General features: G+C 39.5%; 1 protein-coding gene across 6 annotated transcripts in view; it reads left to right on the top strand.

The window, feature by feature from the left end:
• Positions 1–25,400, top strand: part of DNA2 (DNA replication helicase/nuclease 2) — a 58,670-nt gene that overhangs the window by 19,301 nt on the left and 13,969 nt on the right. For 5 of the 6 annotated variants that reach the window (XM_032313303.1, XM_032313299.1, XM_032313298.1 and 2 more), the window contains exons 6-14: positions 5,645–5,864; positions 9,016–9,133; positions 10,276–10,441; positions 12,834–13,028; positions 14,940–15,170; positions 19,389–19,505; positions 19,588–19,697; positions 20,820–20,929; positions 22,072–22,296. In XM_032313303.1, coding sequence (XP_032169194.1) covers positions 5,645–5,864; positions 9,016–9,133; positions 10,276–10,441; positions 12,834–13,028; positions 14,940–15,170; positions 19,389–19,505; positions 19,588–19,697; positions 20,820–20,929; positions 22,072–22,296 — 1,492 coding nt within the window. The remainder of the gene's footprint in view (positions 1–5,644; positions 5,865–9,015; positions 9,134–10,275; positions 10,442–12,833; positions 13,029–14,939; positions 15,171–19,388; positions 19,506–19,587; positions 19,698–20,819; positions 20,930–22,071; positions 22,297–25,400) is intronic. The other variant, XM_032313300.1, reaches the window with a different exon arrangement.

Here is a 25,400-nt window from a genome sequence, read left to right as displayed (position 1 = left end):
CTCTGCCTTCAGGTGAGGTCATGATCTCAGGGTCCTGGGATCCAGCCCCGCATCAGGCTCTCTGCTCAGCGGGGAGCCTGCTTCTCAGTCTCTCTCTGCCTGCCTCTCTGGCTACTTGTGATCTCTGTCTGTCAAATAAATAAATAAAATCTTAAAAAAAAAAATCTCAAGTGGACTACTTCGTCAAAGATATTTGGAAATTTTACAACCTTTTACATAGTGCTAGAGTTCTCTGAGAATTTTGTAATCATTTTAGAAGGTTGTTAGCAATGTTTAAATGTCCTGTATCTGGTTTTTATTTATTTAATTATTTTAAAAAGATTTTATTTATTTATTTGACAAAGATCACAAGTAGGCAGAGAGAGAGAGAGAGAGAGAGGAGGAAGCAGGCTCCCTGCTTAGCGGAGAGCCTGATGCGGGACTTGATCCCAGGACCCTGAGATCATGACCCGAGCTGAAGGCAGAGGCTTAACCCACTGAGCCACCCAGGCGCCCCCTGTATCTGGATTTTAATTGTTTTCATTTAATTGTTTTTATTTCTTTTATTATTATTTACAATTCAGTGACTTTCAGTATATTTGTAGAGTTGTGTAACCATCACCACAGTTTGCCAGGATTTTGATATATATTTTAATAATGGTTATTTAAAAAAAAATGAGGCTTATCGTGCTGTTAGAATTGGGTTTATTTTTCATATTCCTTTTATTCTGAAGTGGTCTTAAATATACCAGTAGCTCCCTTCCTTAAAAAAATAAAAAAACTGTAATAAATGGGTTAAATTTATAAGCGCTTCATTCTTTGTTATTTCTTTGAAGCAAATTGCCTATGTCTAGAATAGGGGGTGGGTCTCTGTGCATTAGTCTTCACTGTGATAAATAGGGAAGTGTTTATTAAGTAGTCATTCTTCTCATAATTTGTTTCGTTGTTTTGTAGTAATTCTGTTATTCTAGTCTCTTGATTTTCTTTTTTCTTTTTTTTTTTTTTAAATATTTTCTTTATTTGACAGAAACTAGGCAGAGAGGCAGGCAGAGAGAGAGGAGGAAGCAGGCTCCCTGTGGAGCAGAGAGCCCGATGTGGGGCTCAATCCCAGGACCCTGGGATCGTGACCCGAGCCGAAGGCACAGGCCTTAACCCACTGAGCCACCCAGGCGCCCCTTGATTTTCTATCATAATTACAAACTTAATTTTTGTTTTATAGTGTTCCTAATTATTTCTTTATCCTTATTTACCCTTTCTCACTATACACCTCTCTTTTCCTTCCTTATTATTTATTTTGGAGTCATTTAAATTTGCTTGAGGATTAAAGTTGTGGTGGATATACCTTTTCTTTGTTGTTTCACATATTAGCTTTTATTTTACTATTTAATTGTTTCAGCTTTTGTCTGCATGTTTTTTCTTTTGGTTAAAATGTATTCATTGTTTTTGCTGTGGTAAGCTGCCATTTTCTCACTGACCCATGGGCTTAGCTCTTTAGCAAACACTTATTCCATGCAGTATCTGCTCAGCAGTGTGCTAGGACCTGGTGTTCCAGGGAGACTAAACCCCTCCAAGAACTCTCTACTGGTGGTAGTTGAAAACATAGACCTGGAGGGCATTGCTTAGAGAGAACATGTAGGGCAACAAGAGGCATGGAAGAGTGTGCTATGTAAGGAAAGAAGTAGAGAGGAGTAGAATCCATCAGTGGAGGCTGGGGAGGCTTATGATGGACTCGTAAGGAATTAGGTAGCCTGGAACAAGCCTTCCTGATAGGAAGCCAGGGAAGGTGTGGGATTCAGATCCCTGAAAGGGATTTTTGAGGTCAACTCTTAGTTTCACATAAGGAAACTGAGATCCAGTGAGAGGTATGACTTTTCCAGGTTTTATGTGAAAGAACAGTGGTTTAGCTGAGTCTATAGTAATAATTCTTGATTCCTAGCCCAGTGTCCTCCTCTCTGTATCTTGGTATAAGACTTTTTTTTTGTTTCAGTTACTTCCAATGGAACCTTCTATGTCTGTGAAGGAAGAGCTCCTTTATGTTTTAGCTTGTGTCATTTTTGCAGCAGTTTACAGCCACCTTAAAAAAAAATCTTGGGGTGCCCGGGTGGCCCAGTCGTTGAGCTTCTGCCTTCAGCTCAGGTCATGATCTCAGGGTTCTGGGATTGAGCCCCGCATCAGGCTCCCTGCTCAGTGGAAAGCCTGCTTCTCCCTCTCCCACTCCCCCTGCTTGTGTTCCCTCTGTCACTGTGTCTCTCTCTCTGTTAAATAAATAAATAAAATCTTAAAAAAAAATCTTTTTTAGACTTTAGCACAGAGAATAAGACTTTTTTTTTTTAAAGATTTTATTTATTTATTTGACAGAGAGAGTGAGCACAGGCAGATAGAGTGACAGACAGAGGCAGAGGGAGAAGCAGGCCCCCCCGCTGAGCAAGGAGTGGGACTTGATCCCAGGAGGCTGGGATCATGACCTGAGCCGAAGGCAGCTGCTCAACCAACTGAGCCACCCAGGCGTCCAGAGAATGAGACTTTTAAAGGTCATTTAAGGAAACAAGCTTTCTCACCCATTTGGTAGTAAGAGTAAATCTTCATTTTTATGGTATCATATTCTCCATCAGAGTTTTACAGCATTATTTTGTCAAAATCATAGTAGTTAAATTGAAATACTGTCATTTATTCCACAGACGTAGGTCTAAAATCACATTACTGGGGCGCCTGGGTGGCTCAGTGGGTTAAGCCTCTGCCTTCGGCTCAGGCCGTGATCTCAGGTCCTGGGATCAGGCCGGAGTCAGACTCTGTGCTCAGCAGGGAGCCTGTTTCTTCCTCTCTCTCTGCCTGCCTCTCTGCCTACTTGTGATCTCTCTGTCAAATAAATAAATAAAATTTAAAAAACCACAAAACACAAAATACATTACTTCCATTTTCTAGGGGAATGAATTTCAGTAGCAATTTTAAAAGTTTCATTACCTATCTTCTATTAAGTATACATGTGATATTTTATAAATAATGAAGTTTGCTTTATTTCATTGGAGCATATTTAAATATATAACACAATTAGATAACATTTGGAGAAAGAAAACAGAACAATATTTAAGAAATTTTGGATAAGTTGTAGTTTCCTTGAATTCCTCTGTTGTCTTCCTCAGAGACTGCAGAAGTATACATATATTCCTGGAGACTATATATATATATATATTTTTTTTTTTTTAAGATTTTATTTATTTATTTGACAGACAGAGATCACAAGTAGGCAGAGAGGCAGGCAGAGAGAGAGGAGGAAGCAGGCTCCCCGCTGAGCAGAGAGCCCGTTGCGGGGCTCGATCCCAGAACCCTGGAATCATGACCTGAGCCGAAGGCAGAGTCTTTAACCCACTGAGCCACCCAGGCGCCCCTGGAGACTGTTTTTAAACCAAAACAGTAAAAAAAAATTACTGAAATGTCATTTTTTTCTCTAGAAAATATTCTCATTTGTTAAGATGTAGTTGCTGATCTAAATAACATGAAATTAGCAAATCAAAGTCAACTAAATCATGTATTCTGATAGAATTCTTAAGCTTTTTAAATCTCAATTCTCTCTTTTTTTTTTAGATTTTTATTTATTTGACAGAGAGATCACAAGCAGGCAGAGAGGCAGACAGAGAGAGAGGGAGAAGCAGGCTCCCCGCTGAGCAGAGAACCCGATGTGGGGCTCGATCCCAGGACCCTGAGATCATGACCTGAGCTGAAGGCAGTGGCTTAACCCACTGAGCCACCAGGTGCCCCTTAAATCTCAATTCTTATTTTATTTAACATTTATTTTTAAAGATTTTATTTATTTATTTGACAGAGAGAGGGCACAAGTAGGCAGAGCCACAGGCAGATCCGACCCTAGGATCATGACCTGAGCTGAAGGCAGAGACTCAACTGACTGAGCTACCCAGGCACCCCAAATCTCGATTTTTATGATCTAAAATATATTTTATTACTAGAAAATTTATCCTTTTTGTGTAAGATTTCTTTATTTTTTTATTTTTTAAAGAATTTATTTATTTATTTGACAGAGAGAGATCACAAGTAGGCAGAAAGGCAGGCAGAGAGAGAGAGGAGGAAGCAGGCTCCATGCCAAGCAGAGAGCCCAATGGGGGACTCGATCCCAGGACCCTGACTGAGATCATGACCTGAGCCAAAGGCAGAGGCTTAACCCACTGAGCCACCCAGGTGCCCTCGTGTAAGATTTCTATTAGATTAAGTATCTTATCTGGCTTTGAGTCTAGAATAGGTTTAATAAAAGTTGGTGCTATCTGACTTTTTTCTCCTGCTGAATAATTTACTGCTCTGAAAATGAGTAAATCTTAGATAAGAGTCTTAGGTAGGAAGCTTTCAAAGTTATTTTCACCTCCAAATTCCTTTGATGTTTATATATATATTTTTCTCCTTCCTGTGCTCTTGGTTATTTAAGTTAGGATAGTAGACTCAGAACTTCTTTTGTAATATAAAAAACAATGCCGAGGGGCGCCTGGGTGGCTCAGTGAGTTAAGCATCTGCCTTCGGCTCAAGTCATGATCTCAGGGTCTTGGGATCGAGTCCCCCATTGGGCTTTTTGCTTGGTGGGGAGCCTGCTTCCTCCTCTCTCTCTCTCTGCCTCCCTTTCTGCCTACTTGTGATCTCTCTCTGTCAAATAAATAAATAAAAATCTTAAAAAAAAAAAACAAAAAACAATGCTGAGTACTTAGTTTTAAATATTGGTAGTGACAGAAATGGATTCATTTAACATTTAAGTAAAGAAAACAATGAGGAATTGTAGGTGCACACGATGTCCTTTGAAGATTGTTATGGGGAGTGTAGGAGCAAAGTGTTTGATAATCAGGCTTCATACTGCATGGATGATGGGGAAAGACAGCTCATTCTTAAATAGTTTAATATGGTATCACTGAAGGAACACAGCCTTTGCTACCTTGGGTGCAACCACATGCAAGCCATTTTATATTAACCTGTGTAATAATTGTATATCAGAATATTCATATTGGTAATGTGGCTTCATTAGGTCCAAATAGTGATACTTGTAGTAATCTAGGCCTGAGGAGATAAAGGCCTGAGTTAGGAAGATTATAGTAGGAATGAACTCAAAAGTATAGATGGTAAGTATTAAGACTTAAATTATGTGAGTTAGAGGCATTGGACAGCAGTTCTCAATCTTGAGCATGCATCAGAATCACTTGCAGAGTTTGTAAAACAAATTGCTGGGTTTTACCTGCAGACTTTCTGATGAGTAGGTCTGGAGTGGAGCCTGAGAATTTGCTTTTATTAGAAGTTCCTAGGTGAGGGCGCCTGGGTGGCTCAGTGGGTTATGCTGCTGCCTTCGGCTCAGGTCATGATCTCGGGGTCCTGGGATCGAGTCCTGAGTCGGGCTCTCTGCTCAGCCGGGAGCCTGCTTCCCTTCCTCTCTCTCTGCCTGCCTCTCTGCTTACTTGTGATCTCTCTCTGTCAAATAAATACATAAAATCTTAAAAAAAAAAAAAGTTCCTAGGTGATGTTGATGATGCTCGTCTAGGCACCACATTTTGAGAATCACTTCGGTAAAAGTGTATGGATGATCTCCCATCCCCCAATCCTCTGTCTGTCATAGAGTCAGTGCCAGAATGTGAGAAAAGTGAAGTGTTCTAAGGAAGTATTCTTGTGTTTCATTTTTTAGGCCGAGTGATGGTAATAACAATAATTCAACATGTAATATTGAAGTCATAAACTCATTGGATATTGAAGAAAGCATTTGGTCCCCTAGGTTTGGATTGAAAGGCAAAATAGATGTCACAGTTGGTGTGAAAATACATCGAGGATATAAAACGAAATATAAGATAATGCCACTGGAACTTAAAACTGGCAAAGAATTAAATTCTGTTGAACACCGTAGTCAGGTAGGTATAAGTCTTAGTAAGAAAATTGTCTGAATATTTAGTACACTGAGAAATGTAGGTCTGCTTTATATATTTTGGTTCAATTTGGGTAATTTTTAGTTAAGTTTCATATAGTACTTTTCAATTTGGGATGTATCCAGAGTACTCAAATTGTTTGTAAATGTATACAAGGCTAGCCGAAAGTTTTCTCTAGTGAAGAAATACAACAGCTGAATTTATAAGACAGTGTTGCCAAGTTTATGTTACCAAACTACTAGTCTAAACAGATATTCCTAAAGAATTCTTTGGTGATAAAATTTGCTGAAACCAAGTATATTTGGAAATTTAATGATGCATGGTAGCCTATTAAAGTTTCTGAGAAATCAAAGTAATACGGATTTGGTTTAGGTATGTTTAAACCTGTTGTTTTCTAAACTTAGTTTAACATGGGACTATTGTTTTCATGTAACATCTAACATAGGATACTCTTAGAAAACATCAGTCTAGGGTGCCTGGGTGGTTCAGTCCTTAAGCACCTGCCTTTGGTTCAGGTCATGATCCCAGGGTCCTGGGATTGAGCCCCGTATCAGGCTCCCTGCTCAGAGGGTAGCCTGCTTCTCCCTCTCTCACTCTCCCTGCTTATGTTCCCTCTCTCGCTGGGTCTCTCTGTCAAATAAATAAATAAAATCTTAAAACACACACACACACACACACACAAATCAGACTAAATCCATTCTTTTATTTTTGTCTTTTAATCTGATTTTAATGATTATTATCTAAAATGAAATATAGGGTCGCCTGGGTGGCTCAGTGGGTTTAAAGCCTCTGCCTTCTGCTCAGGTCATGATCCCAGGGTCCTGGGATCAAGCCCCGCATTGGGCTCTCTGCTCACCAGGGAGACTGCTTCCTCCTCGCTCTCTGCCTGCCTCTCTGCCTACTTGTGATCCTTGTCAAATAAATAAATAAAATCTTTTTAAAAATAAATAAATTTAAAAAATGAAATATAGAACCATGTCTTATTACCATTATGTTAAATTCAAGTTCTTATTAATCTTTTCTTCTCTTTGGTAAACATAACGATCTTTTGTTGTCCTTCAAAATTATCTGAAATTTATATTTATAGTGACATAAAGTAATTAGCATAAATCTTTCTTTCCTCCTACCTAGGTATGTCAATTATAATGACTGGTCTTGGTGTTTTGGAATTTCATGATTTATGTATTATTTATTTGGGAGAGTGAGACAACATGAGCTGGGGCACTGGGGGAGGGGTGCATCAGGACACTGAGATCATGACCTGAGCTGAAGGCAGATGCTTAACAGCTGAGCCACCCATGCCTCCCAAGTTTCCAACTCTTGATCTCAGCTCAGGTCTTGACCTCATGGATGAGAGTTCTGGTTCCACACTGGGCTTCAGGCTGGGTGTGGAACCTACTAAAAAATAAACAAACACATAAATCATTCAACATTTTAATCTTGTCCTGGAAAACATACTAGCTTCTTTGCAGGTTGTGTATGACTAAATGACTTGCTATTGTTGCTAAGGTGGTTTCATGAATTGTAAACCAACTGTTTCTAACTTGTCTTAGATGGTTTCTTTGGAGAGTACCACATAAATTTAAAGCAGCTAATAATGATTCATGCTGTGCAAAAAACAGTGAGCTTTGTAGAGTTAGTCTCATTTAGTTGTCCTAGTAACTATGATGTAAATAATATGCATTTTAGTGTTTAATTCACTTATTTTATTTACTTATTTATTTATTTTAAACAGGGAAATTTATTTATTTATTTATTTTAAACAGTTCATTTATTTTAAACAGGGAAATTAGTGTCTAAAGACTGTTAACTTCAGAATGTAAAATATAATTTGGCTAATTTCCCTCTCTAATTTATTGGAAACCTTAATATTTACTGTCTAAGAAAAATTCCATGTTTTTTTTTTAAGATTTTATTTATTTATTTGACAGAGAGATGATAAGTAGCCAGGGAGGCAGAGAGTGAGAGAGGAGAAAGCAGGCTCCGCGCTGAGCAGAGAGCTTGACGACGCAGGGCTCCATCCCAGGACCCTGGGATCATGACCTGAGCCACCCAGGTGCCCCAATTCTATGTATTTTTAAAAAAATATTTCATTTACTTATTTGAGAGAGAGAGAATGACAGAAAGAACACAAGCAGGGAAGGGGCAGAGAGAGAGGGATTAGCAGACTCCCCACTGAGGAGGGAGTCTGACGTGGGGCTCAATACTAGGACCCTGGGATTAAGACCTGGGCCAAAGGCAGGCCCTTAACTAACTGAGCCACCCAAGCATCCCTCTATGTATTTCTTTATTGTGTAAAACTGGAAGCACAGACAAGTGTTTGTGTTGTAGAAGTTCAATATTTGACATTGAATTATTGTGTTATCTTTATTAATTTGCCTAATGTTATTTTCAAAATGGAAATAGTTTAATGGACCTTTTGATTTTTTAATTTATTTTTAAAGATTTATTTATGCATTTTGGCACCTGGGTGGCTCAGTGGGTTAAAGCCTCTGCCTTCGGCTCAGGTCATGATCTCAGGGTCCTGGGATCGAGCCCTGCATCGGGCTTTCTGCTTAGTGGGAAGCCTGCTTCCTCCTCTCTCTCTGCCTGCCTCTCTGCCTACTTGTGATCTGTCAAATAAATAAATAAAATCTTAAAAAAAAAAAAGAATATGTGTGTACATGTGTGCATGCAATGGAGGTTGCAGAGGGAGAGAATCTTTTTTTTTTTTAAGATTTTATTTATTTATTTGATGAAGAGAGACACAGCAAGAGAGGGAACACGCAGGGGAAGTGGGAGAGGGAGAAGCAGGCTTCCCACTGAGCAGGGAGCCCCATGCCAGACTCGATCCCAGGACCCCAGAATTATGACCTGAGCTGAAGGCAGTCACTTAACAACTGAGCCACCCAGCCACCTCAGGAGAGAATCTTTCAAGCAGACTATCTACTGAGCAAGGAGCTGTTTGTGAGGCTGGATCCCACTACCCACAAGATCATGACCTGAGTTGAAACCCATAGTTTGTTGCTCAACTGACTGAGGCACCCAGGTGCCCTGACCTTTTGATTTTAAAGTTACGGTATGTGTTGATTGCTAAACACGCATGGACATATGAAAGGTAAACTTTTATTTGACAAAATGTACAATGTTTTCACAGCTTGTTCTGTACACACTGCTGAGCCAAGAGAGGAGAGCTGATCCAGAGGCCGGCCTGCTCCTTTACCTCAAGACTGGCCACATGTACCCTGTGCCTGCCAACCATCTTGATAAAAGAGGTTGAGTTGTTCTCTCTCCAGTTACTTCTCTGGCTGTTGTTTGTTTCTTTTTTTCCTTTAACCTTTGGTCATCTGTATATATACCTGAAAAATCATTCACTGTACTTGCTAGGCCTAATACAGGTTATAATATATAGTTGTGGTTTTATTTATTTATTTGCTTGCTTCCTTATTTATTTATTTTTAGTTGTAGTATTTTTTAAAAAGGAATTTTAACAATATACTGTATATTTGAAAACAACTTTAATCTTTTTTTAAAGGTTTTATTTTTATTATACAAATTTTTATTATACAAAATTTATTTAAACTTCCTGTGTTATTGAGACACTCTGGATAGTTGTATTTATCCTTACCATTTAGCTAAAAAATCAACTTCACAATATTTACTAGTTATGAGATATATATATGACTGTTTAAAAGAACTTATGAAATGACCCAAAGGGGCACATGCACCCCGATGTTTATAGCAGTAATTCCACAATAGCCAAACTATGAAAAGAGCCTAGGTGTCCATCAACACATGAATGGATAAAGAAGATGTGATCTGTATATACAATGGAATACTCTGCAGCCATCAAAAAATTTGTATCAACCTGGATGGAACTAGAGGGTATTATGCTAAGTGAAATAAGTCAATTAGAAAGATAATTATCATATGATCTCATTCATATGCACAATTTAAGAAACAAGGCAGAGGTTCATAGGGGAAGAGAGGAAAACATGAAACAAGATGAAACCAGAGAGGGACACAAACCATAAGAGACTTTTAACCTTAGGAAACAAACAGGGTTGCTGGAGTGATGTGGGGGAGGGATAGGGTGACTGGGTTATGGACACTGGGGAGGGTATGTGTTGTGGTTAGTGCTGTTAATTGTGTAAGACTGAGGAATCACATTTCTGTACCCCTGAAACAAATAATACATTATATGTTAATAATAAAAAAAAGAACTTACGATGTGAACAAAATTTAAGCAAATATATACCAAAATTTTTTTTAATATACACCAAAATGTTAACAGTTATTCTAGTGTAATGGGAAATAAGAACGTTCATTTTATGTTTTTAACTCTGAAAGTTTTACAAGAGAAAGATATATAAATAAACTTAATTCTTAAACACACACCTACCTTTTTGTTCCATAGAATTATTAAGGCTAAGAAACCAGATGGCATTCTCTTTGTTTCACCGTATTAGTAAATCTGCTATTGAAAAGGAGAAGACAAAGCTTGCTCCTTTACCACAAATAATTGAGGACCAGCAAACTTGCAAATATTGTTCACAGATTGGCAACTGTGCTCTTTATAGCAGGTAAAAACATTTTCTTCCCAAAGTATTAATTCCAGTTAAGTATTTACTTAGCTCAACATGATTTAACTTTGTTGTCTGATCTGTAACTGATGATTTCATTTTAGTGATTTTTCTTCATGGGTAGTATTTCTAAAATGGAGGGAATAGAAAAAAACAAACCACAGTTCATATTTTGTAACCAGCCTATTTCCTTGGGGAATAATAGAATGCTTTTTAAACTTCTTTCAAAAGTGGTTATTTTAATCTTGCTGCAGATAGTTTCTGGGGAAATGAAATACTTTTAGGACTTAATGGAATCTGGTTAAGAAGGGGTAATCTTCTGTTAAGAAGGGGGATCTGGCAGGTTCCTTTAGGGGAGCATGTGTTTTGATCTCAGGGTTTTAAGTTTGAACCCCATGTAGAGTGTAGAGATAACTTAAAAAAACTTAAAATTTTTTTTCTTTAATTTGTCAGAGAGAGGAGCACAAGCTGGGGGAGCAGCAGGCAGAAGGAATAGCAGACCTCCCTGCTGAGCAGGGAGCCTGATGCAGGACTGATCCCAGGACACTCGGATCATGACCTGGGCTGAAGACAGATGCTTAACTGACTGAGCCACCCAGGTCCCCCAGGAAATTTTGATGTTGTGCGACTTTTTTTTTAATGTTTTTAAAGATTTTATTTATTTGAGAAAGAGAGTGAGAGCATGAGAGGAGGGAGGGTTAGAGGAAGAAGCAGACTTCCCGCTAAATAGGGAGCCAAATATGGGGCTCAATTAGGGCCCCTGGGATCATGACCTCAGCTGAAGACAGGTGCTTAATGACTGAGCCACCCAGGCACCCCAGGAGTTTTAAATATTATACAGGTTTTTTCCCCATTATTTTACTTATTTATTTGACACAGGGTGGGGAGAACATGAGCTGGGGTAGTGGCAGAGGGAGAAGGAGAAACAGACTCCTTGCTGAGCAGGGAGCCCAACACTGGTCTCGATCCAGGAACCCTGTGATCATGACCTGAACTAAAGACAGATACTTAACTGACTGAGCTGCCCAGGTGCCCCAAGACTTTTTTTTTTTTAAGTGATCTCTACACCCAACATGGGATCCTAACTTAAAATCCCAAGATCAAGAGTTGAATGCTCCACTGACTGAGCCAGCCAGGTGCCTATATGTCTATTTTTCTACCTATGGGAAGTTAATTAGCTGTCTTAAGACCAGTCATTTGTATTTATACCTTCATCAGCCAGTGAAAGTTTTGAAAGACACAAAAAAGTAGTTAGATGTAAATATAGAGTAGGAAACAAGTTCAAATCAAGACCAAAATTTACAATTCAGCCTAAAAATTCCCATAAAGGACTTTTCAAAGTATTATATCAAATAAATGATTTCTTAATGCAGAGGAAAATGAGCCTTGGGAAGTTTGGGCCTATAGCACAAGCACCTTTTTTTTGAAAGTCTTATTCTCTATGTTTTGTATGCTATCTTATAATTGTTTTTATATAAAAATTCAGAAGTTAATATTAAGCACAATTGATACTCCATATAATTCTCCATTTTTTAAGACTTTTTTTTAAAAAAGATTTTATTTATGTATTTGACAGACAGAGATCACAAGTAGGCAGAGAGGCAGGCAGAGAGAGAGAGGGAAGCAGGCTCCACGCTGAGCAGAGAGCCCGATGCGAGACTCGATCCCAGGACCCTGGGATCATGACCTGAGACGAAGGTAAAGGCTTTAACCCACTGAGCCACCCAGGTGCCCCTCTCCATTTTTTTAAAAAAATATTTATCTGGGGGTACCTTCCTCCTCTCTCTCTCTGCCTGCCTCTCTGCTTACTTCTGTCAAATAAATAAAAATCTTTATAAAAAAATATTTATCTGTTGGACAGAGAGAGAGAGAGACAGTGAGAGAGGGAACACAAGCAGGGGGAGTGAGAGGGAGAAGCAGACCTCCCGCTGAGCAGGGAGCCCGATGTAGGGCTCAGTCCCAGGACCCTGGGATCCTGACCTGAGCTGAAGGCAGATGCCTAGTGACAGCCACCCAGGCGCCCCAGTTCTCCATGTTTTTTTTTTTGACTTTCTAATGTTATAGAGCTGGATGTACACAAATTGTGATTTTGAGAAGTGCAGTTGTACAAAAAGCCGAGTACTGATACTATTATAGTAATGAAAATTAGAGTATACCAAACTTAAGTAGGTATTAGGTTGTAGTCCTTAAGGGCAAAGTAATACTATACTGGGTTTCTTAAGCATTTTGCTTTGTAAAAAGCCATTTGGCTTATAAAATGTTGAAAAGACTTTAAAGAAAATTAGGACCTGTGGTTATAGGTTACAGTGATCATCATATATGTTGCTTATTTTAGAAATAACCTCATTTTTATAGCCAGCCAGTAAAATGTTTTATGTACATCTCTCTTTAGAGCAGTGGAACAACAGATGGATGACAGTTCAGTCCCAATTGGCATGCTGCCCAAAATAGAAGAAGAAACCCAACATCTAAAGCTTACACACTTAGAGTATTTCAGCCTTTGGTGTCTAATGTTAACCCTGGAGTCACAGTCAAAGGATAATAAAAAGAATCACCAACATATTTGGTTAATGCCTGCTTCAGAATTGTAAGTGGTCTATCTAATACAGTAAAACTTCAGTAATTTGGATTACCTAATGGGATGGTATTCGGAATTCATGAAAAATACAGGATACATGATATCATGTTAGGGCTGTGCAATTTCATATATTCATGCCAACTGTAGATGGTTGTCAAGGAATTGTTTCGAAGTAGAGCACTATTCTTATTTTCAGTAGGTTAAATATGTCTTGAGAAATCTTTTTTTTTTTTAAGATTTTATTTATTTATTTGATAGAGACACAGCGAGAGAGGCAACACAAGCAGAAGGGGTGGGAGAGGGAGAAGCAGTTCCCCACTGAGCAGGGAACCCGATGCAGGGCTCGATTCCAGGACCCTGAGATCATGACCTGAGCCGAAGGCAGAGGCTTAACCCACTGAGCCACCCAGGTGCCCAGATTCAAATTTTCTAAAGGTGGTCCATCTTTGGGACGCCTGGGTGGCTCAGTTGGTTAAGCAGCTGCCTTTGGCTCAGGTCATGATCCCAGGGTCCTGGGATCGAGTCCCACATCGGGCTCCTTGCTCGGCGGGGAGCCTGCTTCTCCCTCTGCCTCTGCCTGCCTCTTTGTCTGCCTGTGCTCGCTTGCTCTCTCTCCCTCTGTCTCTTACAAATAAATAAATAAAATCTTTAAAAAAAAAAAAAAAAAAGGTGGTCCATCTTTTATTTTGTGAGATCTATTTTTTATTATAAAAAATTTTTTAAATTTTTTTATTTTTTAGTTTCAGGGGTAGAGTTTAGTGAGTCATTGTCTACAACACCCAGTTACAGTGCCTTCCTTAATGCTCATCACCCAGTTATCCCATCACTCTACCCCCTCCCCTCTAGCAGCCCTCAGTTTGTTTCCTATAGAAATCTTTTTTTACAAGTTGTTTATAAGGAAGTAATTCTGTATATCTTTGCATAGTATTTTTCTTTATGTAGTATTCCATTGTTTTTGATCTACCTATTTATAACTTTTAGAATGAATATCGATTTTATTTTATTTTATTTATTTATTTATTAAAAGATTTTATTTATTTATTTGACAGAGAGAGATCACAAGTAGGCAGAGAGGCAGGCAGAGAGAGAGAGAGGAGGAAGCAGGCTCCTGCTGAGCAGAGAGCCCGATGCGGGACTCGATCCCAGGACCCCGAGATCATGACCTGAGCTGAAGGCAGCGGCTTAACCCACTGAGCCACCCAGGCGCCCTGAATATCGATTTTAATGTGACTTTAGAAATAATTGGAACATTATTTTCTTAACAGTAAATTTTAACACCAGGAATCATTACAGTGGATTAAGTTGTTTTTGATAGACCATGTCAGCACAGTGAATATGTCAAGTGTACATATCAACAAGCTTCTGAAGCTGTAATTTAACAGTTGTGCCTGAGAAATTGTAAATGCTTAAAACTTGCTTCTTGGAAGCTGTGGAATTATCAGTTTGCTTATTATTATTTTAATAACTGATTATAAATCCTCTTGTAAATACTAAAGAACATCAAGTTCAGGGAAAGTATTACCATTTATCTTCCTCATTGTTACGTGTATCAGCATAGGAAGTAGGGACATCATTCAGAGTTCAGAGTACTGAGACATATGTTGTTCAGCGATCCCAGCCTGTGACTGCAAGAAGGGATGGGCTACCTAGCACTCGTCTAGAGGTCTTTTGATGAGAGATTATTTTTTATTTTATTTTATTTTATTTATTTATTTATTTTTTTGAGAGATTATTTTTAAATTAATAGAATGTTAGCTCAGCATTTCTAACACTTGAATGTAGATTGTGGAAAATGTAGAAATGAATGAGTCAGCATTATGGCTTCCAGGGGCCAGATGAACAAGTAAATAGTGGAAAAATGCTAGTATAGTATTTATATATATGATGTAAATGGAAGCTTTCTCTCTTTCTGTTTCATAGGGAGGAGAGTGGTAACTGCATTGGAAACCTGATTAGAACAGAATGTGTGAAAACAGTTTGTGATGGACAATATTTACATAATTTTCGACGTAAAAATGGTGACATGCCTGTCACAAATCTAATGGCAGGTGATAGAATTATTTTAAGTGGAGAAGAGAGAACACTGTTTGCTTTATCTAGGGGATATGTGAAGGAGATTAATGTGACATCAGTAACCTGCTTATTAGACAGGTAATGAAATGTTCCTTTGGTGGGGTGGCAGCTTTATGGATATGTAAATTGCATCCTATTCACAGTTTATTCATTTAAACCATTATTCATGGTTTCTAGTATATTATAGTTGTGCAGCCATCACCAAAATCACTTTTTTTAGAATATTTTCATCACCCCAAAAAAGAACGCTTGTACCCTTTGGTATTCATTCCCCCTACTCTAGGCAATCACCAGTTTCTTTTCTGTCTCTGTAGGTATGCCTGTTCTGAACATTTCATAGAAATGGGATCATATATGAACTTCTGTGACTGGCTTTTCTTTACCTAGCATACTGTTTGTTTTTTTTTAATTTGAGAGAGAGAGAGTGACAGAGAGAAGGAGCAGGGGGAAGACCAGAGGGAGAGGAGGAAGCAGGCTCCCCATTGAGCAAGGAGCCTGATACAGGACTTGATCCCAGGGCCCTGAGATCATGACCCAAGCTGATGGCAGATACTTAACTGATTGAGCCACCCAGGTGCCCCTCTTCTGGATATTTCATCGAAATAGAATCATAGGGTTTGGGGATTTGTTTTGTTTTGTTTGCCTAGCTTCTTTTACTTAGTATAATGTTTCTGAAGTTCATCCTTTTTTTGGCATTTATCATTACCTTATTTCTTTTCTTTTTTTCTTCTTTTATTTATTCATTCATTCATTTATTCATTCATTCATTTATTTTTAAAAGATTTATTTATTTATTTATTTATTTGACAGCAGAGATCACAAGTAGGCAGAGAGACAGGCAGAGAGAGAAGGGAAGCAGGCTCCCAGCTGAGCAGAGAGCCCGATGTGGGGCTCGAGATCCCAGGATGCTAGGATCATGACCCCAGCTGAAGGCAGAGGCTTTAACCCACTGAGCCACCCAGGCGCCCCTCTTTTCTTTTTTTTAAGGATTGTATTTATTTATTTGACAGACAGATGTCATAAGTAGGCAGAGAGGCAGGCAGAGAGAGAAGGGAAGCAGGCTCCCAGCTGAGCAGAGAGCCCGATGTGGGGCTCGAGATCCCAGGATGCTGGGATCATGACCCCAGCTGAAGGCAGAGGCTTTAACCCACTGAGCCACCCAGGTGCCCCTCTTCTTCTTTTAAAAAAGAGATTTCAATTACTTATGTGATGAGAGATAGCAAGAGAGGGACCACAAGCTGGGGGAGTGGGAGAGGAAGAAGCAGAGTCCTTGATGAGCAGGGAACCTGATTCGGAGCTTGATTCCATGACCCTGGGATCATGACTTGAGCCAAAGGCAGATGCTTAACGACTGAGCCACCCAGGTGCCCCGGTACCTTCTTTCTTTATGGCTGAGTAAGATTCCATTATGTGGATAGGCCACATTTTGCTCATCCATTCACCAGTTGATGGACATTTGAATTGTTTCTACTTTTTGGGTGTTAAGGCTAGTGTTGCTGTAAATATTCACATAAAAAGTTTTACATGAATATATATGTATTTTTAGCGATTTATTTATTTTGGAGTGAGGGAGTATAAGTGAGGCGAGGGGGAGAGGGAGAGAGAGAAGCAGACTCCCCCTGAGCACAGAGCCCAATATGGGGCTCAGTCCTAGGACCCTGAGATCATGGATTGAGCTGAAATCAAGAGTTGGACTCTTAACCATCTGAGACCCCACAAGCGTCCCTATGTAAATATATTTTTACTCTCCTTTGTAGATGCCTACTGGTGAAATTGAGTTTAGCATTTTGAGGAACTACCAGAGTGCTAAGGTTTGGTTGGTATATTCTGTTTCATGATGCTAATGTGGACGTGATCATACCTAGTTCTCATCACCACATGAATGTCAGACAGGCTAGATCCCCAGTTAGCCATGAAGCTTACTTGTAGCACTCTGGGCACTCACCATTTCATTTTCTCCTCCTAAAAAGAACCATTTTGGGGTGCCTGGCTCGCTCAGTCAAGCATACAACTCTTGATCTCTGGGTTATGGATTTGAGCCCCATGTTGACTGTACAGGTTACTTAAAAATAAAATCTTTTTCTAAAAAACCATTTTTTTCCTATTTGTAGTTGGAAAATAAAGTATATTTATAAATAAAGTATATTTATCTCTGTTAAAACAAAGTGAGTTTATTTAAAGAAAAATTTAAAGAAAAAGTTTATTTAAAGAAAAATTAAGTAAATCGAATAGTTGGTATGAACATTTGTGGTTAAGACTGCTACCCATGCTCACTAATGTCTACATTACCCTCTTGTGCCCTCCCAGCCTTCCTTGCATGAAGTGCAGGCCAGGCCTCCCGTATCTTAATGGATGGAGATCAGGAATTGGGATGCAGTGACTTCTGGGTAACTGCCCTGGATGTGTCCGGGCTTGTCCTCTGCCAGTCAGTAATGCTAGTTTAGCTACAACCAGCCGCAGACTGGGTTTCATGATATGGGAGTATGAGGCACAGTACTTCTATTTTCTCTTAGGATTTCTGGCAGTCACTTGCAGTTATTTATTTAGTGAGTATCCTGCTTTGCAAATTGTTGAGGATTTTATAATCTTGGGGGTAAACAAATAAATGTATTTCTGGTCTAATATGACAAGTGTTTGAATTGAAGAGAAAACGGATGAGAGGCATTGAACCTAATTTTAGAAGGCTTAGGGAAAGCTTTTGAAAGAGGTCATTCTGGATCTTCACCTGGTGAATTAATTGCCTGGTGTAGCAGTGTGAGAAGAGTGTGCCGGACAGAGGAACGTGGTGCATAACGACATGAAGTGTGACAGTACTTTCAGCAAAGTGCAGGAATGTAAAAGATGAAGAAGATAGTGTGACTGGGGAGGTGACTTCATAGAAGATCTTACATAACATGTTAAGTTGTGACTATTCAGATGTATTAAAGAGTTTTAAACAGAAAAGCGATAATAATCGGATTTGCATTTCTCTGTGGTTGCATTGTGAAGAACAGTTAATTAATAGAGATGAATCTGAAAGCATGGAAACCAGGAAACTTGTAGTGGCCCAGGCCCAGATGATTGAGGGCAAGGTAGCTTTGGCAGAGAGCATGGAGTGATTTTGAGAAGTATTTGGAAAGTAAAATTGGCTAACATTTGGATGCTGATTGGATATGGAGGTTGGGGAGAGGGTGAGGGGAAGGGAGAAGGACGGACAAGGCAGTGGTGTAGAGGCACGTGCTGTTGACTGGAATCAGAGCCACATAATAAGGATCAGGTTCAGCGGGAGTGAAGATTTGTTCAGTTTTGAATGTATTGAGTTTTCATAGCCTGGGTTTTGACCAAGTGGAAAATTCTTGCTGCCTGCCAGATATCCAAACCTGAAGCTCAGGTGAGCAGCCAGGCAGAAGAAGAATGTGAGGTCAGGCCTCAAGATGTAGATTTGGCATTTAGAGCTACATGAGGGGATGGAACCAAGGGAAAATGACAAGAAAGAACAGTATAGAGGACCAGGGGTGGGACTCTAGGGAACCCCGGGGTTTTAGGAGTTGGGAGAGGAGTGGGAGAAGGCATCAGGAAAGAGACCTGTGCTCCAGGCTGGAGGAGAGAGGGGCCCTGTGCTCAGGATCCTTCTCGGTGTGGTGAGTCCAGGCTAGATTGCAAAGCTAGGCCTAGTGAATTGTCAGCAGGTGTTGTAGGTTCCTGATTAATTGATTTGACCTTAGTGTCTTGAACCCTTCTTTTCTCCCCTTTCCGGCCAGTGCACCATTCTTTTTTTTTTAAGATTTTATTTATTTATTTGACAGAAAGAGATCACAAGTAGGCACAGAGGCAGGCAAAGAGGGAGAGGGGAAAGCAGGCTCCCTGCCGAGAAGAGAGCCTGATGTGGGGCTCGGTCCCAGGACCCTGGGATCATGACCTGAGCCCAAGGCAGAGGCTAAAACCATTGAGCCACCCAGGTGCCCCAGGTAGCCATTTTAATAGCTATTCTGGCTCATTTACTCTTTCAGCAAACAGTAATGTATTCCTCCCTCCCTCCCTTCCTTCCTTTTTTAAGATTTTATTCGTCGGAGAGAGAGAGAGAGAAATTGAGAATACAAACAAGGGGGGGCTGGCAGGCAGAGGGAGAAGCGGAATTTCTGCTGAGCAAGGAACCCAATGCGGCACTTGATCCCAGGACCCTGGGATCATGACCTCTGCTGAAGGCAGAGGCTTAACTAACAGGCACTCAGGCATCCTACAGCAATGTATTTCTTATGCAGACCAACTGACTATGTTAAATGAAGAACATTCATGTAAATCTGTTTGCTGTTTTAGGAACTTGTCAATACTCCCAGAATCAACTTTGTTCAGATTGGACCAGGAAGAAAAAACTTGTGATATAGACACCCCCTTAGGAAATCTTTCTAAGTTGATGGAGAATACTTGTGTCAGGTTTGTAACAATGAGTGAATCTGAAATTTACCCTTCTTTCTTAAGGAATATTACTAAAAACAGTTTTTTTTTTTCTTTTCAGCCAAAAACTTAGAGATTTGATCATTGACTTTCGTGAACCTCAGTTTACATCCTACCTCAGTTCTGTTCTTCCATATGATGCAAAGGATACAGTTGCCTGCATTCTAAAAGGTACGTGATAATCAGCATGTCTGCTTCCATTGATTGTTCTTGGTTGTATATATAATTCAGTGTCTATTATAGCCTAGCATTTTTGTAACTTAATAAACTTATAATTTTTAGACAGATTTTCTTGGGAAGTAGTTTACCTATATGCTTTAATATCTCCATGACATTTTCTTACTTTAAAAAGACATATTGAAAAACAGACTTGAAGAGAGGCTGCTTTTCTTTTCTTTTTTGTTTTTTTAATTTTTTATTTCTTTTCAGCGTAACAGTATTCATTGTTTTTGCACCACACCCAGTGCTCCATGCAATCTGTGCCCTCTCTAATACCCACCACCTGGTTCCCCCAACCTCCCACCCCCCGCCCCTTCAAAACCCTCAGACTGTTTTTCAGAGTCCATAGTCTCTCATGGTTCACCTCCCCTTCCAATTTCCCTCAACTCCTGTCTCCTCTCCACCTCCCCATGTCTTCTGTGTTATTTGTTATGCTCCACAAATAAGTGAAACCATATGATAATTGACTTTCTCTGCTTGACTCATTTCACTCAGCATAATCTCTTCTAGTCCCGTCCATGTTGCTATAAAAGTTGGGTATTCGTCCTTTCTGATGGAGGCATAATACTCCATAGTGTCTATGGACCACATCTTCCTTATCCATTCGTCCGTTGAAGGGCATCTTGGTTCTTTCCACAGTTTGGTGACCGTGGCCATTGGTGCTATAAACATTGGGGTACAGATGGCCCTTCTTTTCACTACATCTGTATCTTTGGGGTAAATACCCAGGAGTGCAATTGCAGGGTCATAGGAAAGCTCTGTTTTTAATTTCTTGAGGAATCTCCATGCTGTTTTCCAAAGTGGCTGCACCAACTTGCATTCCCACCAACAGTGTAAGAGCGTTCCCCTTTCTCCACATCCCCTCCAACACATGTTGTTTCCTGTCTTGCTAATTTTGGCCATTCTAACTGGTGTAAGGTGGTATCTCAATGTGGTTTTAATTTGAATCTCCCTGATGGCTAGTGATGATGAACATTTTTTCATGTGTCTGATAGAGAGGCTGCTTTTCTTACAGTTAATCTGCTCATTGAAATCCAACATTCTTTTTCCTCTTATTTTAAAATTTAAATGTAGGTTTGAATAAACCTCAGAGGCAAGCAATGAAAAAGGTACTTCTTTCAAAAGACTACACACTCATCGTGGGTATGCCTGGAACAGGAAAAACAACTACAATATGTACTCTTGTAAGGTTATTCTTTTGCTTAGAAACTATTTAAATCAGCTTATCAGTTTGGAGAATGTGATGTTTTCTATTGAAAGGACTGAATTTTAAATCAAAAGGCTTTATTTCAAATTAACCTTTAAGAATGACATGAGGGGGTGCCTGGGTGGCTTGGTGGGTTAAGCCTCTGCCTTTGGCTCAGGTCATGATCGTGGGGTTCTGGGATCGAGCCCTGCATCAGGCTCTCGGCTCAGCTGGGAGCCTGCTTCCCCTACCCAACTGCCTGCCTCTCTGCCTACATGTGAACTCTCTCTCTATGTCAAATAAAAAAATAAAATCTTAAAAAAAAAATGAATGACAAGAGAAATATAAAAGCTAAGTCACAAAAAGTTGTAATCATATTGTAGGTTTTTTGCATTTAGGATTATCTGAGATGTCTTTTGGTTGGTGGCATGTGTTTCATTGTATGTTTTCTTTGCCTTAAAAAATTGATAAATTATACAGAGGTGGTTGAAATAGATTTTTCTGGGATTTGTTTTTCCATGTCAGTAGATTTCTGTGCTAATCTTAGATTAATCATAATGATGGCAACAATTATTTGTTGATTGATACTGTGTGCCAGGCACTATTCAAAGTTTGTACTTTGTACTCAATTTTATTATCAATAATAAATAATAAAATATACCTAATTTTATTATCATTAATAATATGGTATTAATATATCATTAACGAGATAATGCCATGTGACTTTCATCAAACATTTTGACTTTATAATTTTTTTAAATACTTAGCTTGGCTCAGCTCTAAGATATGCTTCCTGTTAAGTTTTCTTTTCTTTTCTTTTTTTTTAAAGATTTTATTTATTTAACAGAGAGAGATCACAAGTAGGCAGAGAGAGAGAGGAGGAAGCAGGCTCCCTGCCGAGCAAAGAGCCCAATGCGGGGCTCGATCCCAGGACCCTGGGATCATGACCTGAGCTGAAGGCAGAGGCTTTAACCCACTGAGCCACCCAGGTGCCCCCCTGTTAAGTTTTCTGATTGTATTTGAAAAAATGTTGAAATTGAAAAATGTTGAAAAATGTATTTGAAAATTGTATTTGAAGCATGTTGAAAATTATTTGGAATTAAAAGTAATATTATTTTCCTTTCTTTTATTCATTATTAGGTAAGAATTCTCTATGCCTGTGGTTTTAGTGTTTTGTTGACCAGCTATACACATTCTGCTGTTGACAATATTCTTCTGAAGTTAGCCAAGTTTAAAATAGGATTTTTGCGTTTGGGTCAGGCTCAGAAGGTACATCAAGACATCCAGAAATTCACAGAGGAGGAAATTTGCAGATCCAAGTCCATTAAATCCTTAGCTCTTCTGGAAGAACTCTACAACAGCCACGTAAGTACAGTTATTGCATAATAATACCAGCAGGAATTTTTGTAGCCAGACTGAGTGGAGAAACAACATTCTGGGAAATTCAGTCACATTGACCAGTTTTATTAATTTATAGTTTGCTCTTTGCTTTTGAACTGAAATGAGGATTCTGGTTTATTATTGAGGGCTGCCATCTCCTAGTTTAAACTATCCTAGTTATGGAAAATGCTTGTTTCTCTCCACTCATAGCACTTCTGACACTAGTTAGTGGAGGTAGTGCTGATTCTGCAGCTTAGTGCTCAACCCCTTAATAGGATTGCACCATCCACTTCAGTTCCCAGTTGTAAGTCCGGGCCTCCTGTGCATCTGAGCTAACAGCCATAAATCAGGGTTCCCATGACCCCATCCAGGGTTCGACACCTTGCTAGAATGGCTTACAGAATTCAAGTAAGTGCTTTACTGACGAAATTACTGGATGTGTTCATAGGATGCAATTCAGGAACAGTCAAATGGAAGAGATGCATAGGGTTAGGAATGCGGAAAGAGATCTAGAGCTTCTATACCCTCTCCAGATGAACCACCCTTCCAGACCATGATGTGTTCACCAACCCAGAAGCTCTCTGAACCCCTTTGAGTGGGGTTTTTTATGGAGATTCCATCATGTAGGCATGATTGATTAAATCATTGGTGTTAAATCATTAACACCAATGATTAAGTTAACTCAACTTATCTACTGATTAAGTTAAGTTAACTTAACTTATCTACTGATTCCCTCAGTAGAGGGGTGGGGTTGGGGATGGGGTCGAAAAATTCTAACCCTTTAATCTCTAGATTGGTTCCTCTGGCATCCGGCTCCCATCCTCTAATTAGCATAATGCAGGTATGGTTGAAAGGGGCTTATTATGAATAACCAGAGATATTCCTCTCTCCCCTTACACTCAGGAAATTCCAAGGGTTTTAGGATCTCTGTGTCAGGAACCCAGAGGAGGACAAATGTGTATTATTTTATTATAATATCACACCTAGAAAACTACTAATTATTTATTATTAGTAAATAATTTACTAAAAATTAGCAAATAATTAGGATTATTTAGCCTATTTGAATTCCAAACAATAGTACATGAACAGTCTAATGATAGATTTTTCTAGACTTAGAGACTTTTGATATAGAGCCTAGTTTTTATTTTATTCTTTAATGTCTGTATTTTGGGGGGAAGTTTTTATTTTTTAAAGATTTTATTTTGGGGGGCCTCTGGGTGGCTCAGTCATTAAGTGTCTACCTTCAGCTCAGGTCATGATCCCAGGGTCCTGGGAAGCCCACATTGGGCTTCCTGCTCAGCAGGAAGCCTGCTTCTCTCTCTCCCACTCCTGCTTCTGTTCCCTGTATTGCTGTGTCTCTCTCTGTCAAATATATAAATAAAATCTTAAAAAAGAAAAAAAGATTTTATTTTGGGGGCACCTGGGTAGCTCACTTGGTTAAATGTCTGCCTTCAGCTCAGGTGATGATCCCAGCATCCTTTTGCTCATCAGGGAGGGAGTCTGCTTCTCTCTCTCCCTCTGCCTTTCCACCTGCTTGTGCTCTCTCTCTCTCAAATAAATAAATAAAATCTTTAAAAATTTTTTTAATTTAATTTATTTTTATTTTTATTTTACTTTATTTTATTTTATTATTTTTTTAAGATTTTATTTGTTTATTTGACAGACAGAGTTCACAAGTAGGCAGAGAGGCAGGCAGAGAGAGAGAGAGAAAGAAGCAGGCTCCACGCTGAGCAGAGAGCCCGATGCGGGGCTCAATCCCAGGACCCCGAGATCATGACCTGAGCCGAAGGCAGAGGTTTTAACCCACTGAGCCACCCAGGCGCCCCCCAATTTTTTTATTTTTAAGTAATCTCTACATCCAACTTAAGACTTGAACTCGTGACCCCACGATCAAGAGTTACTTGCTCTACTGACTGAGCCAGCAAGGCACTCCCCACCCTGGGAAGTTTTAACTGATAGTTTTGTCTTTGAAAAAAATCATCTAAAATAAATAAAATAAATTTAATAGGCTGTTCCTTCTATTCCTTTTTCTATTATCTATACCAGTTATTGAAAAATTTTGAAGGGCACCTGGTGGGTGGCTCATTTGGTTGGGGGTCTGCCTTTGGCTCAGGTTATGGTCCTGGGGTCCTGGGATCAAAACCTACATCTGGGTCCCTGCTCAGCCGGGAGCCTGCTTCTCCCTCTCTCTCTGCTGCTCCCCATGCTTGTTCTCTTGTTCTGTCAAATAAATGAATAAAATCTTTAAAAAAAAAAAAAAAGAAAAAATTTTAAGTGTCTAAAATGTATATCTGATTAACTTCTTAAAAATTAAACTTATTGCGGGACGCCTGGGTGGCTCAGTTGGTTAAGCAGCTGCCTTCGGCTCAGGTCATGATCCCAGCATCCTGGGATCGAGTCCCACATCGGGCTCCTTGCTCGGCCAGGAGTCTGCTTCTCCCTCTGCCTCTGCTGCCACTCTGTCTGCCTGTGCTCGCTTGCACACGCTCTCTCTCTCCCTTTCTCTCTCTCTCTGGCAAATAAATAAATAAAATCTTTAAAAAAAAAAAAATTAAACTTATTGGGGCGCCTGGGTGACTCAGTGAGTTAAAGCCTCTGCCTTTGGCTCAGGTCATGATCCCAGAGTCCTGGGATCGAGCGCCATATCTTGCTCCCTGCTCGGCGGGAAGCCTGCTTCTCCCTCTATCTCTGTAGTTTCCCTGCTTGTGTTCCCTCTTTCACTATGTCTCTGTCAAATAAACAAAAATCTTAAAATAAATAAAAAAAATAAATATAAATTTAAAAAAAAAAAAACCTATTGGGCGCCTGGGTGGCTCAGTGGGTTAAAGCCTCTGCCTTCGGCTCAGTTCATGATCCTGGGGTCATGGGATTGAACCCCGCATTGGGCTCTCTGCTCAGCAGGGAGCCTGCTTCCCTCTCTCTGCCTGCCTCTCTGCCTGCTTGTGATCTCTGTCTGTCAAATAAATAAATAAAATCCTTAAAAAAATAAAAACCTATTGGTTGTATTTGACTGATACAGACATTCTCAACAGTGTATTCACAGATGAAATTTAGCAGGGCATTAAAAGGTTTGTACACTGTGAACAAGT

This window comes from Mustela erminea, chromosome 14, assembly GCF_009829155.1.
Source record: "Mustela erminea isolate mMusErm1 chromosome 14, mMusErm1.Pri, whole genome shotgun sequence".
NCBI classification, from domain to species: Eukaryota; Metazoa; Chordata; class Mammalia; order Carnivora; family Mustelidae; genus Mustela; species Mustela erminea.
The sequence above is the reverse complement of the archived record's forward strand: the minus strand, read 5'-3'. Positions and strand labels throughout refer to the sequence as shown.